Source organism: Melanerpes formicivorus, unplaced genomic scaffold (genome assembly GCF_026170545.1).
Source record: "Melanerpes formicivorus ecotype bairdi unplaced genomic scaffold, bMelFor1.0.p_v2 SCAF_17, whole genome shotgun sequence".
Classification (NCBI taxonomy): Eukaryota; Metazoa; Chordata; class Aves; order Piciformes; family Picidae; genus Melanerpes; species Melanerpes formicivorus.
The window spans coordinates 16,165,451-16,181,908 of NW_027142369.1; the positions used below are offsets into that span (position 1 = coordinate 16,165,451).

Sequence of the window (16,458 nt, forward strand, 5' to 3'; positions counted from 1 at the left end):
TAGTGCTCAGGAGCAAAGCCTGCTCACAGCAGCCGGCAGCAAAATATTCCAGGTCTTGGCATTGAGCATTCCAAGAGAGGAGAAAACTGCGAGCTTCCGATGAGACACGTCAATCCATACAACCCTCAAGTGTTGGGAAGCTCTGTTTTATTTTCTGCAGGCCCCAAAGCAGCCCAGCTGCTGAATAATGCATCAGGCTGCTGAGGAGCTGGCACCCCGCGGGCGGAACGAGTTAATCCACGGATCCCGCGTGCTCGGGTGCCAGCACTCCTTCAGTGGCAACGTGACTAACCAGTTTCACTACTTGCAGTGTTTCCGGGAGGACTGGGAGCTGCTGGAGTGTGTGAAAGAGGGGAAGGAGAAGCTGTGGAACTCCTTTTTCCCCTGGTGTAGTGGGGCTGGGGGGCCACCAACACAGTGAAGAGGAAGCCATGAGCCAAAGAAAGTATAGTGTTGGAGCAAGGGGCTTTCAGGATATGACTTGGTGGTCTTAGCTGAAGGAAACCCATGTGCAGCTTCAAACAAGGTGGAAAGCTGTAGATCATCTTTGTGGTGAGATGCAGCTCTCCTCCTTCTCTTTAGTATCAGGTGATAGGACAAGAGGAAATGGCTTCAAATTGTGCCAGGGGAGGTTTAGGTTGGAAATGAGGAACAATTTTATTCCTGCAGGAGTGGTCAGGCATTGGAACAGGCTGCTCAGGGAGATGGTGGAGTTACCGTCCCTTGAGATGGTCAAGAAACACATGCACTTTGGGACATGGTTTAATGGCCATGGTGGTGGTAGTTCAGTGGTTGGGTTGATAATCTTAGAGGTCTTTTCCAACCAAACCAAGTATATGATTCATAAATCATTAATAAGATCCATGGAAATAAAATCTGGGAAGCTCTGGTGCTGTGTTTGAGTATAGCCTCCTACCAAGAGGAAAATGCAGAAGATCATTTGTTAGGTATCAACCAAACAGGTAAGGCAGGAGCTGAGATCCTGAGATTGCAGCTGCAATGCTGCAGGCAGCATGACTTAAGGGAGAACATACACTACCCTGATCCAAAATGTTCCCATCCCTCCCTTAGGAGCACCAGAAAGCTGCAGCACAGTGGCCAGAAGCAGGCCTGAGGCAAAAAAAAAGATACCTTTGAAGCTGCAGAAGCAGCCTAGGAGCATCACCAGTGTCCAGGCAGCAGCAGCCCAGCCCAGCTGATGGTGACCCTGGCTTGCACATACCACATACTCAAGATGCTTGAAGGGAAGGGCTGGAGGACTTTGAATTCATTAACTAGTCCAAGGTTGTAAGATGAACCAGCCAGAACGAGATCCAGGGACAACTTACTGGCAGCCATTCAACATCTTCTACAATGCAGTGCCCAATGCCAACAACTTTGGGTTTTTGCTGCCTTGCTGAACTTGGCTCCTCTTCCAGCTTGGCCAGGTGCTGGGGAGCTTTGTCCTGAAGCTTTGTATTAGGTAGCAAGAAGAAGCAGGGCAAACCAACAGAGTCTCATCTCATCCTGAAGTGCTTTTATTTTGAGTGCTGACATGAAAACCATCCCACTGCAGGTCAGAGCAGCCAAAACAACCCTTTAGAAGAAGAGGAGTATCCTGGGGTGCATTAAGAAAAGCACAGCCAGTAGGTCAAGGGAGATTCTCCTCCCCCTCTACTCTGTCCTGGAGAGATACATCTGGAGTACTGTGTCCACTTTTGGGGGGCCCCGGTTCAAGAGGGACGGGGATATACTGGAGAGTGTCCAACAGAGGCTACAAAGACATTGAGAAGACTGGAGCATCTGTCTGATGAGGAAAGGCTGAGAGACCTGGGGCTGTTTAGTCTGGAGAAGAGAAGAAATATCTGAAAGGTGAGTATCAAGAAGGTGCCAGTCTCTTTCCAGTGGTGCCCAGTGACAGGACAAGGGGCAAAGGGCACAAACTAGAACCCAGGAGGTTCCATCTGAACATGAGGAGAAACTTGTTTGGTATAAAGGTGCTGGAGCTCTGGAGCAGGCTGCCCAGAGAGGTTGTGGAGTCTCCTTCTCTGAAGACTTTCAAAACCTGCCTGGATGCATTCCCCACACAGCCTGCCCTTGGTGATCGTGCTTTGGCAGGGGGCTTGGACACGATGATCTCCAGAGGTCCTTTCCAGCCCCTCCCATTCTATGATGTAGGATGCAATCCGAACTCTCAACCATGATACAGTTTGAACATTTAATCAGCCAGCCTTGCTCTGGCAGGAGAGGCAGAGCCAAATCACTGCTGTGCTTGCAAGAGCTCCTGCTCTCCGGTGAGAGCCAGGCGGCGGGTTGAGTTACTGTTAGGGCAGCAGATTGAAAGCCACAATATGTGATAGGAAAAGCTTCCTGGAGAGCTGGGTCAGTTCCAGACTAATCCAGCCCCCATGGGGAAAGGGCCTTCTGGCAGATGTTAAGCTAATGGGATCACTGCAGGAGTGCACCTTGCTCCACTGGAAGTTAACAACCGTGGGGTTCGTGCCTGCTCCCCAACACCCATGTCTTCAAAAGGAAAATGCAGAAAGCTCCTCAGAGCAAACCCAGCAAATATTAACAGCACGAGGACTATGTGACCCCACATTCCACAAGCTCAAAGTGCAAAGTCTCCTCCTGAGAACACGTGCCAAGCGAATGTGACTTCCGAGTCTGAAGCTGTCAGCACCGGGTGTTGGGCTCGGTGCCAGAGCTTCATAGAATGGCCTAGGTTGTAAGGGACCTTAGAGATCATCTACTCCAACCTGCCATGAGCAGGGACACCTCTCAACTAGATGTGGTTGCTCAAGGTCTCATCCAGCCCAGCCTTGAATATCTCCAGGGAGGAGGCATCCACAACCCCTCTGGGCAATCTATTCCAGAATCTCACCACCCTTGTACTGAAGAACATCTTCCTAAGATCCAGTCTAAACCTACCCTCCCTCAGCTTAAAACCATCCCTCTTGTCCTGTTGCCAGACACCTTTACAAAAAGTCCCTTTCCATCTTTCCTGTAGGCTCCCTTCAAGTAAGGCAGCTGTAAGGTCCCCCCAGAGTCTTCTCTTTTCCAGGATGAGATTCATAGAATGGTTTGGGTTGGAAAGGACCTTAAAGATTATCTAGCTCCAACCCCATTGCCACAGACAGGGACACCTCCCACTAGATGAGGTTGCCCCACCCTGCAGCCTTACCCTAGTGCTGCAAACCCATACAGCTCCCACTCTTCATCTAACCAGTTTGTTCTTCAAGTACCAGCTTCAAATGAACACCAGGGGTTTTTCAGAGATGTCAGCCCTGGATGCTTTCCTCCTCTCCATCCCAAGTAGCTGGAGGTTGGCCACCTGCCACTTTCCCCAGGATGTACCTTCCTCTGATGGACCCTCATGGGCCTGGGGACAAGCATCGCTGCAGCTCAAGCACACAAAGAGCAATATAGTCTCCCCAAATAGTCCTTGTTAAAATGCTTCTCCTTGCTACTGGTCTGCCAGGCAGCCCACCCCACGCTCTCCTGCAAGTGCAGAGATTGAGAGATGGTGTGAGACAGCTGAGCACAGTGTGATCTGTCTAAGGGTCTTTCTTTTCCCTCCCAAAACATGAATTCAGAGAGCACTCCCTTAAAACAGCCAGCCTGTTGGCATGCAGCACAGCACTTTCCACAAGTTTTCATCTCCTGTAATGATGAGAGAGAAAAGCCTCCCCTCCTCTCCTGCTCCACCAGAAAGAAACCTCAGGGTGAAGCCAGCACCTGGCCCAGGCAGCATCACCCCCATTCTGTTTCAAACAAGGAATCCATTCTAGGCGCAGACATAGAAACAAGTTCAGGAGTTCAGCCTGTTGTTGACATCTCAGCTTCATCCCTCCTCTCTACTTAACCACTGAAGGAGTTTTTAACCAACTCTGAAGGGCAGTTGGGGCACCACAGGGTCCTACACAGACACGAGCTGCTGGTGCTGGTTGCCCCTTGAGGTTGCACTCAGCTGAATACTCCTGATGAAAACAAAGTGTTCCATGAGTTACCAGGTTTGAAATGTTATCAGTTTCCATGCATTATCAATACAGTAAAGCTGGAGATGGACTTTTTATAACGGCCTGTGGCGATAGGACAAGGGGCAATAGTTTGAAACTGGAGCAGGGTAGATTTAGATTGGACATTAGGAAGAAGTTGTTCACTATGGAAGACACTGGAACAGGTTGTCCAGAGAGGTCGTGGACACCTCATTCCTGGAAGTGTTGAAGACCAAGCTGGATGATGCTCTGAGCAACCTGGTCTAAGTGGGAGATGTCCCTGCCCATGGCAGGGGGCTTGGGACTAGAGGATCTTGAAGGGCCCTTCCAATGCAAGCCACTCTGTGACTCCATCTCTCACAAAACACCATGCAGTCCTGCTTAATCAATTTTCCTAACTCATGCCATCCTAAAAGATACAGCTACAGAAACCAGCAACAGAGGAGCAAAATGCATTTTCAGGAAGGCAAAACGCTTCTCTGCGGGCAAAGCAAGGGCCTTGAGCCTGCTAAACCACGGCGAGGCTCTGGGGCTGGAGAAGTCAGCAGATGACTCACATCTTTACCAGATGTTTTTTTTTAAACCCTCCCTTTCTTTTCTCTTTTTTTTTTTTTTTAAGGAGGCCAGAGATACCTGTTCTTGGGCAAGAGAAGAGCAACTTCCTGGGTAAGACACCACATACCCAGCTCACAGCCTGTGAAAAGACACCGCTCACACGAGCTCCCGGTGTGTTTTGGGGACACTGCCCTGGCTGCTGAGCACCACGGGGCTCTGACTCACCCGCTTCACCCCTTTGGAACTAAAGTGACGCTGCTCTTCCTCATCCTCCTGCTTTTGAAAGCCAGACAGATTGTGGTGCTCAAGTCATCCACCTCAACCTCAAACCCTGAGAGCGTAATTCTGAGACACAGACTTGAGCAGCCTTGGTGTTCCAGCTGTCCTCAGGACATCAGAAGAGGGACAGAAGCAGTGTGTTGAGATGCCACCAACTCACCAAGGATGAGGCTTCCCCCAACAAAGGCAAAGCTTTTGTTTCCCAGAAAGCACCAAAGCTGAGGGGATTTCAGATTACTGAGCCCATCAGGCTGGACATACATCAGAAACAAATTCATGATAAAAGGCACAACCATGTGTTAGTGGAAAGTCTGAGTCATGGTGCCCACACCAAGGCTACTTCCACACTCCCAGAGCAAGTTCTCCACTCCCAGCAGTTGCTTCTACTACTCCCAGCTCCCAAGGCAAGCTCTTCACTCCCAACAGTCACTTCTCCTGTTCCCAGTAAGAAGTAAAACACCATCCAGGTCCATCAGTGAAACAAACAGCTATCACAGCTCGTTTTGACAACAGAACCAATGGGTTTTTAACCAGGAGACATTCCTTTGGGGAAAGTATGACATTAAACAGGGTTAATCTCCAATTAGGGATGGCAGGGACATTTCTCCCAACCCTATCCATGAGGGCCATGGCCCTGTGACTGAGGAACAACAAAAAAATAGCCCTGCTGAGGTCTGAGTCACAGGAAGGGTGCTCTGGGGAGTCATGCTAACTGCTGCTGTAACAAAGGTCCAATTGAAAACGAGAAGGTGCTGACATTTGGAGACATGACTAAGTGCTCCAGTGAAAGAGACATGCGTTTACTCTTCTGGAACCTTGTCTCCAAACTCCCAGGTCGTTTAATTAAGGCAGAGTTAAGTTCATTTACACAGCCACACCCTTAACTGACATTCAGGTAGACAGAGCCCAATCTCAACACCCTGGAAGAGAAACTGCTTTGAGGAGGATTGCAGCCACCCCAGCACCCAGGCTCAACAAAGATTCCCTGGCAATTCCCAAGAGCTTTTGCAACAAGGAAAAACAGGCAGTTCCTCATCTCCTGGCCTCACAACTGCAGTTGTGAGTGCTGGGAGCCAACTCAAACCTCTGTTGGCTGCTCATTTGAGTGGCTGGTGGCAGTTTGAGGTGGCTCCCAGCCCAGTAGCTGCTGTTGCAGTAACCCCACTGCTGGGACCCAAGTCCTTTCATCAGACCGGCTTGTGTCCTATCCATCAGAGACCTCCCAGCTTCACATCTGTCACTCCACAAGCACAGCCCTATTCACTCAGCTACCCTTTTGTCCAGCCTCATCTTCCCTTTCCAACCAAGTCCTTGCTCAGCCACAGTCCCTCCCTGTCCTCTCACCCACCCTGGGTTACGTGGAGCTGACACTAAAGTTTGGCCAAAGACTCTGAACTGCACATGGGAGCATTAAAGCAGCACCACTGATAAAACTTGTAGTTAATCTATATCTGGGAGGAGATAGACTTCTGAATCTCACATACAGAACAGAGCCTTCTGTGTTGGCAGGACACGCTTACTCCAGCTCCATATTGCCCCTTCCTGTTTCTCTCAGAATTAAATGTAAGTAAGATACCAGGAGAGCTCTGCTGTATAATTGCTTTATTTTCTGCTTATTAGTTCTTTACCAACACTACAGCCATATTGAGAACACAAAATAAAGAAAAGAAAAAAAAAAAAAGAGTCCTGTTGACTTTTTAAGTCAGGGAGATCACAGTCTACAAACTCATTCACTTATCAGACACGAGTTAACGCCATTCAGAACTTACTCCATAGATTCACATGAACACAAAAATCGATGCGCTTTGAAACCTCCAAATTAAAAGTTTCCAAATCACAGGATTTCTCACAGAACTTGCCACTTGATCCTACAGGCTCTGCTTGGCTGCCTGCTGACCACTATTTCATGGTGAGCTTCAGCTACAACCTAGAAAGGATGTGCTGAAAGTGAAACCTTGATCTGTGGTTCAGCAGCGATGGCCGTTTATTTTTGACGTCTCCAACACGTTTCAGTAACTTTTTTTTTTTCCTCTCCCTCCCCCACCCTCCCAACTTCAAAAAGAAAAAAAAAAAGAGAGATTAAAAAAGGTAATAATTCAGAAGCATAAACCAGTTTCCTTTCAGCTACAAAAATGGAATAACAAAGTCACTAAGGGAATACAAAACTGTGGATTCAACTTAACGTAAAGTCTAGAGAGAGAATTCTGCCCCAGCACTTGGAAACATCATAAATCAACTCAGACACAAAAAAAAATGAAGTTACTGAAGTTTCATGTTGACTGAGAATAGATTTAAGAAAGTTCAAGAACCATTAATAGAGAGCTTCAAGTTTTCCAGTTTAGGCATTTACTTTGTGCTTGGCTGCTTTATTTACGCTCCAGAAGAAAACAGTAACCAGATTCTTGTATTTTTAGTCTTTATACCACCACACTATTTGTTAAGTTACATCAACAGCAAAGGAAAAAAAAAACCAAACACCAAAACCCCCCCAAAACCAAAACCCCAAACACAACCAACTAGAAAATAGAGCAATGGCATTTCAGTGGCAATAAGCCTCGAGTAAGAAAAAGAACCCCCAAACACCTCACCTCCTCTTCTTTGGAGCTGAGGTTTAAGTTATTCTACATTAAGCTGCTGCAGACTCTCTAACATAAAGGCTTCTAGCCCATCAATGCTCTATCTTCTAGCATCCAGACCCCATTCAGTCCCCACATGGAGAGAAATCATTTGGAACCAGGTTCTAAAAAGAACTTTGAAGTGGTCCAAAGCATTCCAGAAGCAAACTCAGTATTATTTTTTTCCACCTTCCCATACATCTTTGGTAAGAGCTTCCATACACAATGTACTCAGCGTGCGGCGTCGGCACCGCAGAAATGTAGTGTAATGCCCCCCGGTTTCACGTAAAAATCCTTGAAAATAGACAACAAAAAAGACCAAAAACATAGTAGTAATAAAAAAAAAAAAAATTTCCATTTTCTTCTGGTTGTGTAGCATACATTCCTAGAATTCCCCAGTGGAGTTTAACTCCTTGAGGAAATCTTAAGTTAATCCTTAAGGCTGAATAAGAACCAGCTGCTTTTAACATTTTGTGCACCCAGCATTAATACTTGATTGAGTTTTCAGGCTAATACTTCTTCTGAGTGGGGTGGGTGGTATTTTTTTTTCTGCCAGTCACATCTGTGAGCTGTGAAATGGCAAATGAGCTGCTTGCCCTTTAAGAACTAATTATGGAAGTTTACATTCATAGTCGTCTACTCCCTCACTCGCTGCTTTCCTCCTCCTCCCTGCTCTCATTAGGAGTTACTCAATGGGCTGCAGACATCCCAACATAGTTCTCTTCTTACAGGACCTACAGCAACCACCGGCTACAGGAGACACGGATGGTGAAGGCTGCCACGACCTGCAGAAGCTCAGGCGAGCCATGGAAAATTTAAACCCATGAACGGGTTGTTTTTTTCCCCCCTCCCCTCAAAATGTCTATTTTTCAGATGGCAGGAGGTCTGAGCTTGGTGAGAGCTTAGCACAGAAGTCTACAAAATGGAAAAGGAAATAATAAAGCTCCTTTCTCCAGGAGCACAGCAGAAAGAAGCAGAATTTTTTAATTATTTTAAGATGCTTTCAACTGTCTTGAGACGAAAGTAATTCGACAGGCAAGTCGGCGCTAGTTTTTTTTTGCCTTAAGATCTGCCATTTACAGTCAAATTTGTGACACTGCCATGTTATTGCTGCATTTTCTGGAAGGAACCCATCTTGCACTGACTCAGAGACCGACACAAGGAGTCAAAAAAAAAGGAAAAAAAGGCAGCTAAACATTAAAGTTTGCAATGCAAGAGGCAAAACTCAAAGAGTATCTACCCTGGAACTACAAGAGCCTTCATGTCTTATTGGCTATATGGTAGCTATGTGGTATGGGGAACTTCTTTCAGATCCCTCCTCATGCATGATGTATTGTTCAGAACTCCCCAGTTGACACTTCAAAGCAGTTCTTATGTTACCTGGTGAACACTAGGGCCTGATATGCACTTTGAACAGTGGTATCCATGCTATCTGCTCCTGCAGGCAAGGATTCGTTGCATTATGAGGCTGAGAGATGAAGACTGAGAGTCACTATTTAGTTACAGATTAACAGAAATGAACCAAAACAACAAAAAAATAAAAGTCCTCAATATAAAAAGACAGACTGCAGTTTGATTTTTTTTTTTAAGCAGTAATTTTCAGTTTACTAGATGAAGCAGACCTAGCAACATATTTTCGGCGTGAAGGCAAAAATGTAGCAATCTACAGCAAGTGAGAGAAAGGAAAAAATAATATAATCCCAAAAAAAGGAAAGAAGGGGGGAAAAAAAAAACAAAAGAAGAAAAAGCATACACTGAAAACAACCCCTCCCCAGCCATCCCCCCCAAATAATCAAACCTTCTTCAGGGCTATCAAGAAGAAAAAATAATTAAAAAAAAAAGTTACTTAGCAAGTCTACAATGTGTTCTTTCCCCTGTCTGCTGGAAGTCTGCCATAGCATCTAGTGCTTGTGTTCGTGTGTCACATTCGGAGGTTAGAGCATCCTAACGCCAAGCAAAGAGTTAAAACAGGAATCCAGTCAAGTGTGCAGAAGGAAAGGGTGGTAACTGGAGAAAGGTGATCATAATCCTATGGATGCTTTTACTTTTCAGTAGAGAATCATTCTTCTGGAAAGCCATGTGGGTTATTTGTTGTTTTGTTTTGTTTTCTTTAATTCTTTGTAGACTAAATAGTTAAATTCTCTCATTAGGATTTATAATTGGACGTTAACCATGTCAGCCCTTCATAGAGTCCATCCCCTGTAGTAGCACAGGAGGGCTGCACGTACCAATTCCTATCCCTGATTCGGGTCAGGCCCAGTTTCTCCTGGATTTCATGGGGTTTCATGGCATCGGGCAGGTCCTGCTTGTTGGCGAAGATGAGGATGATGGCGTCCCGCATCTCCCTGTCGTTGATAATGCGGTGGAGCTCCTGGCGGGCCTCGTCGATGCGGTCTCGATCGGCGCAGTCCACCACAAAGATCAAGCCTTGCGTGCCCGTGTAGTAATGCCTCCAGAGGGGACGGATCTTGTCCTGGCCCCCCACATCCCACACGTTGAACTTGACGTTTTTGTACGTAACCGTCTCCACGTTGAAGCCCACGGTAGGGATGGTGGTGACGGACTGGCCCAGCTTCAGTTTGTACAGGATGGTAGTTTTACCAGCCGCGTCCAGACCCAGCATCAGGATCCGCATCTCCTTGTTGCCGAAGATCTTGGACAGCACCTTGCCCATCTCGGCGGCATCCAAGGGGCCCGGCGCCTCCGGGGCAGGGGTTGGGGGGGAGCGGAGGGCGAGCGCCGACCCACCCGAGCAGCCCGCTCTGGGCGGGGGCCGAAGCGGAGCGGAGCCGGTCCGGCGGGGCGAAGGGGATAGGAGGGGGTGTCAGGGCAAGGGCAGGCGGGGCTCAACGCTGGCCGCGCATGGGGCGGCTGCGGAAGAAGCAGGACGGGAGGAAAGGGGTGTGGGGGAGGAGAGGCCTCAGCCGTGCAGGAAGAGTGGCCGCGCCGCGCTCTGCTCCGCTCCTCCACCGGGCCTCAGGCGGCGGCGGCGGCTCCGCCCGGCTCGCTGCCTTGGCTCCCACCCCGGCGCCTCTCAGCTCATGGATGCCGGCTCAGAGGGCGGCGGCTCGGCGTCCCAACCTGCAAAGGGACGGGAGAGAAAGTGAGACAGGGCGGCGGGCCGAGGCGGGCGAACAGGGGACAAGGAAGCAGGAACCGGCGGCAAGTTACCTGAGGACGGCCCAGCGGGGCTCGGGGCCGGCTCCGCTCCGCGCCGCTCCCTCAGCCAGCACCGCCGGAAAAGGCGCCTCGCGAGCCCGCCTCACTTCCCCTCCTCCGCCGCCACCGCGCATGCGCGGCCCGCGCCCCGCCCGCCCCGCCCCACCGCTCAACGGCGCCACCCTCCGCCGCCAGCCGCCGCAGTGCATCTGCGCATGAGCTGCCGCCGGATCGCGGGGTAGGCGGAACTGGGCGCTCATTTTCCCGCCCCTTTCCGCTCCGGGGTGTCTTGCGCGCGCTACCCCGCTTCCCGCGCGGCCTCGGGCGGGGACTGCGCCTGCGCCTGCGTGGCGGGGCCGGAAGTAAGGGGGCGGGGTTTCCGTGGGGAGAGGCGCCACGCGATCACACGTCAGCGGGAGCGGCCGCGGGGAGCATCTTAAAGGGCCCAGCCCACTGTGCCCTCCCTTCCCCTCCCTTCCCCCCTTTCCCTGCCCCGGCCCGCAGGGCGGCTCCTCCAGCCGGGGTCCGTGATCCCCTGGGAAGAGAAAACGGACTGGGTTGGGGCGTTATGGGAACGACTTGTGCTCCGAGGGTTTACAGCTCAGCGCTTGGGGGTGGGGAAGCGTGTGGGGTGTGGTGCTGGACTAAGGTGCGCTCCAGTCACCGTGCCCCTGGAGTGCCACAGCTGCCACCTCATAGGGTCATTACAGATTCATGGAATGGTGACCTGTAAAGGTCATCTAATTCAGCGCCTCTAGAGTGGTTTGCTCACAGCACTAAGATGATCTGGAACGGTTCCAGGGATGGAGCATCTACTACGTCTCAGGGCCACCTGGGCTAGTGTCTTGCCACCCTCCACAGAAAAATTTCTAGTCTAAATCTCCCTCTATTAGTTTTACTTCATCACCACTTAACCTGCCACAACAGGCCCTGCTCAAAAGTGTCCTCAACTTACTGATCAGTTCCTTCAAGCACTGGAAAACCACCAGAAGGTCTTTCTGGAGCCTGCTGCAGGCTGAACAACCCTAACTCTCAGCCTGCCCTCACAGCAGATCATCTTTCTCGTCACCTTTTGGAGAGCAAAGGCGTGCTCTCAGTTGGGATTGTGTGTGTGTAAAAATTAACCATATCCTTCTACCCCTTCAAAAATACCAATTCTTTAGTGTTTTTTTTATGACACACATTATGTGGCACACACAAAGCAATCCCCTGTGGAACAGCAAAAAGGAAATCGGTGTCAGTCTAGAAGAATTGGGAGATTTCCTAGACTGCAGGACTCCTAAGTGGATGACAATAAGAGTTTCCAAGGAAGCCTTGCTCTTTCATGCAGTGAGAGCAAAGAGGGAGGATGCCAAGAAAAACATTCCATCTGTGGTCTCCTAGTGAACCCGTGCAGGCTGTGCTGGGGGTATGCTCTGCTGACACCAGGGCTCACAAGTGTCCCCTACACGTGTCAGGCACTGCCAGAGTTCATGCTCTGGTGTTTAAAGCAGTGGATAATACTGCTAAGTACTGTCCTGGCGTGGGATTTACACCAAGCCCTAGTGATCCTGCTGGATACAGCCAGTTCAGCTTCTTGCTGGCATGGGAAATTTATCTAAGTAGAGTTTACTGCACAGCAGAGCTAAAATTAACATCAGGATGTGGACGTTAGTGGGTTTCTATTTGGCTCTGCTCCCTGCACCATTTCCGTGCTGGTGAACACTTGTGGTAGTTATTACATCAGGCAGCAGTAGTGCAGCACCATGAGTCTTGACCAAAGTACTTGGGAATCATAGCATGGTTTGGGTTGGAAGGGACCTTAAAGATCATCTATTTCCAACCTTCTGCCTTCGGCAGGGACACCTCCCACTAGACCAGGTTGCTCAAAACCTCATCCAACCTAGCCTTGACTCAGGGAGCAAACATCCCCAACCTCCCTGTGCAACCTGTTCCAGTGTCTCACCACCTTCACTCTAAAGAATTTCTTCCTAATATTCAGTTTCAATCCTCCCCATTTCAGCTGCAATCCATTCCCCCTCATCCTATCACTGTAAGCCCCTCTAAAAAGTTCTTTCTTGTAGCCCACTTCAAATACTGGAAAGGAGATGTCAGGATCTGTAAAATGCTGGTTTTGTCCCTGTGCAGGCATTGATTGCTCTACCTGCTGGCCTCCCAGCAGCATTTTCTGGTTTCAGGTAGTGACTCTGTTCAGCGTTTTTGTTCTGACTGTGTGAAGCATTAAGGGGAGGGTGTGACCCAACAGGAGGTTTTTCTGCTTTTCCTTTTAATAGCTGAGAGTTTGCTCCTTTCTCCTGGGATCTGCCAGTTGAGGAATGTGGATTTCAAGCATTAAATATGTGTCAGTGCCCAGCAGCCAGCACGGTCAATGAAACACCAAATGGTGGGTGTCTGGGGTGCTTGTCAGTCTGGTCATAGAGATTGGTCTCTTCTCCCAAGTGACAGGATGAGAGGAAATGGCCTCATGTTGCACCAGGGGACATTTAAGTTGAGTATTAGAAGAACTTTCTTCACTGGAAGGGTTCTCACACACTGGGAACAGGCTACCCAGGGAGGTGGTTGAATCACCACCCCTGGAGGTGTTTAAAAGATGCAGAGATGTGGTGCTGAGGGACATGGTTTAGCACCAATCTTGATAGAGTTAGAGAATGGTTGGACTTGATGATCTTAAAAGGCTTTCCCAACCAAAATGATTCTATGATTCTGGGCTGCATAAGATAGCTTTGTCACCCAGTAGTGGGTTCCACAAGGCACAAAGCAAAATGAGTCATGGCAAAGGGGTGAAATACCTTTTCTATCACCTTCTCCCCCTGCTTTGGACCCAGGTATGTTGTTCCCTGGGTGTCTCCTCTTGAACGATGCCTTTTCAAGGTTTACTGGTGACTTCTGTTCCTCATCTTTGGGGACTGTCTGCAGATGGGGTTTAGCCAGTTTGGCTTTGCCCATTTCACCTGAGAAACAACTGAACTCTTGTTTTTCCTGAGCTCCTTCTCTCCTTTCCCACCTGGTAAACTGGAAGAAGTGGGACCTCTGAAATACTCTCTGAGGTGGGCAGTTGCTTTCAGAGGGACAGCAGCTGCTCTTGCATGAGAGCTGCTGAGGAGCAGATCTCCATGCAGTGGGGCCTTCTGCTGACTAAGCAGCAGTGCTTCCTGAGCTGCTCCCCTTGCTGGAGGGTTCCTGCATGCCCAGGCTTGCTATCAGCAAACAAGAGTGTGCTCCAATCAGTGCCAGCTTGGGCCCACTCCTTTCCTGCTGCATGTCCTGGCCTGGGTGAGTATGTGGCCAAGATGAGCTATGCTACTCCAGGCTGTGGTCGGCAGCTTCTGCTCAGCTTCCTTTGACCCACAAGTCCCTGAGCCTTTAGCAGCTGCATGTTCCTCAGCAGCTGGAGTGGGGACAGGCTGGGCACCCCAATAGCTCCTTGAGCTCTTCCACTCCTGCCATTGATGCTGCTCAGTTCTTGGACCACCTTGAGGTGGAGCATGGTGCTGTATTCTTCAGCTGCCACTGTGTGACCTACTGAATGATAGGCTCACAGAATGGTGGAGGTTGGAAGGGACCTCTGGAGACCATCTAGTCCAACCTACCTGCCAGAGCAGGATCACACAGGGCAGGTCACACAAGAATATATCCAGATTGGTCTTGAAATTCTGTAGGGAAGGAGACTCCACAACGTTTCTAGGCAGCCTGTTTCAGAGCTCCAGAGCCTTACAGTAAAGAATTTTTCCTTCATATTGAGGTGGAACTTCCTGTGTTCCAGTTTGTGTCCAAAGTTGATCTTGCCATCTTACAGGTCTAAAAGCCCAAAAAAGAAGCATCAATGCACTGCAGTTCTTCAGACAGGGAGTCCAAAACTTAACCGAGGACATGGAGATACAGCTACATGCCATGGAATAGAAATGGGGTCTGCTCAGGCAAATGTCTTTTTCACCTGCCCTGGGCTTTGTTTGTGAGGATCCTCCATGCCCTTCAGGAGAACTTTCTGTTTGTGTAGTATGTGCACCAGGAGAAGATTTGAGATGGTTTGGCATGTGTTTTTAAAGTCATTATTACCACTCTCTAGGATAAGATATAGTAGAAAAGACATTTGAGAACTCAGCACTTTCAATAGTTAAGATCTCAAATTAGTCACGAATAAACTCTGTTCATGTCAGTCCTTGTAGCTCACATTTCCCAGTCCCACAGAGGAAGGGTGAGAAGCTGGTGAGACAGCACCACCTACTTTTGAAACATTTTTATGTAGAGACATACTAGTTTCTGTAAATGAACAGAAAGGTTGGTAAACAGGATGCAGAATGTAAGTGGCATAACTTTGTAAAGCAAATAAAGGCTTTGTTGTCCAAGGAACTACACTGCTGAGTCCCTGGATAGTACCTTGGAGAGCCAGGGGACCACACAGCTTGTGCTGCAAGCCTCTAAAATGTGTCTTTGTCCCAGTGTGAGATGTATTGTAAGACAGGTTCTTATTTTGAAGATAGTGACTCAAGTAGCTGTGGGATGGAAATGCGGCATCAAAGGTGAAGTGTGATGTTCTGAGCAAAAGAGATTCATCATCTCAGTGCTCGGCCTGTGGAAAGGTGACAGAAACCTACCCCCTAAAACCGCTCCTTGGAAAGAAGTGTACATTAGGCACTATGTATAGAATCATAGATTTATTTTGGTTGGAAGAGACTCTTAAGATCATCAAGTCCAATCTTTAACCCAGCACTGCCAGGTCACCACTAAACCATGTCTCTCATTGACACACCTACACCTACATGTCTTTTAAATGCTTTGAGGGATGGGGATTCTATCACTGCCCTGGGCAGCCTGATCCAGGGCTTGACAACCCTTCTGGGGAAGAAATTATTCCTAATGTCCAACCTAAACCTCCCTTGGCAAAACTTGAGGCCATTTCCTCTCACCCTTTCATCAGCTACTTGGGAGAAGAGACTGACCCCCACCTGGCTCCAACCTCCTCTAAGGGAGTTGTGGAGAGTCAGAGGGTCCCCCCTCAATCTCCTTTTCTCCAGGCTGAACAAGCCCAGTTCCCTCAGCTACTCAGAATCACAGAATGCATTGGGTTGGAAGGGACCCTTGAAGGTCATTTTGTCATCCCGTGTCCGTCCCCCCCCCCCCCCCCCCCCCCCAGTTGGCAGGGACATCTCCAGATAGATCAGCTCAAGGCTCCTTCAGGTTCGATCTTGAATGTCTTCCTCATAAGACTTGTTCCCTAGACCCTTCACTAGCTTCATTGTCCTTCCCTGGACCCACTCCAGCACCTCAATGTCCTTCTTGTAGTGAGGGGCTGAAAACTGAACCCAGTATTTGAGGTGCAGTCTGTTCCATAGACTGTAGGTTCTTATGTTGCTGGTTGCTCCTCAAGGTCAAACACCCAACAAAAGCATTTACAATGGCAGACCGTGTTCTAGATTACCTGAAAAAAGTGACCTCTTGAAAGTGGCTCAGTTTCACATGCCTGCTTAAGAATTAAAAACCTTCTTGGGTCCTTGTCAACACCTAGCGAGTAACTGAGCACCCTGCACAAATTAAATATTTCAGAAGGAAGCACTGGCTGACAATGTGTCACTGAGCCAAGTGCCCCTTCTGTGCTGGCATGGCTTTACAGTCTGGAAAGCAACAAGCAGTTATGGTTACAAAGTGATTATGGGTTAAAGCCTGGGGGAAAAGATAGTAAATATCAGTAGGATCTTTAGATATCTCTTCTGGGCCTGGTGCAGAAAAGCCTGTTCCTTATCTTCAAAACATACAGGGGGTGCAGGTACCAAGGGTTGCATCTATTGTTTCATGGCTTGTGAGGCTGTGTTTGCATGTCCTGCCCTTCAGTAAGTGTAGTCACAATAAAGAGATGAATGAAAATCATAGAATTA

The 16,458-nt window shown here is 48.9% G+C and overlaps 1 protein-coding gene across 1 annotated transcript; it reads right to left on the minus strand.

Annotated features, from left to right (window-relative positions):
• Window positions 1-6,396: 6,396 nt before the first annotated feature.
• On the minus strand, window positions 6,397-10,699 carry ARF6 (ADP ribosylation factor 6). The gene is made up of 2 exons (XM_068149142.1): window positions 10,598-10,699; window positions 6,397-10,507 (listed from the first exon to the last, which is right to left on the minus strand). The coding sequence occupies exon 2, from the start codon at window positions 10,098-10,100 to the stop codon at window positions 9,573-9,575; it is 528 nt and encodes a 175-aa protein (XP_068005243.1). The 5' UTR covers window positions 10,101-10,507; window positions 10,598-10,699; the 3' UTR covers window positions 6,397-9,572.
• Between the last annotated feature and the right edge of the window lie 5,759 nt (window positions 10,700-16,458).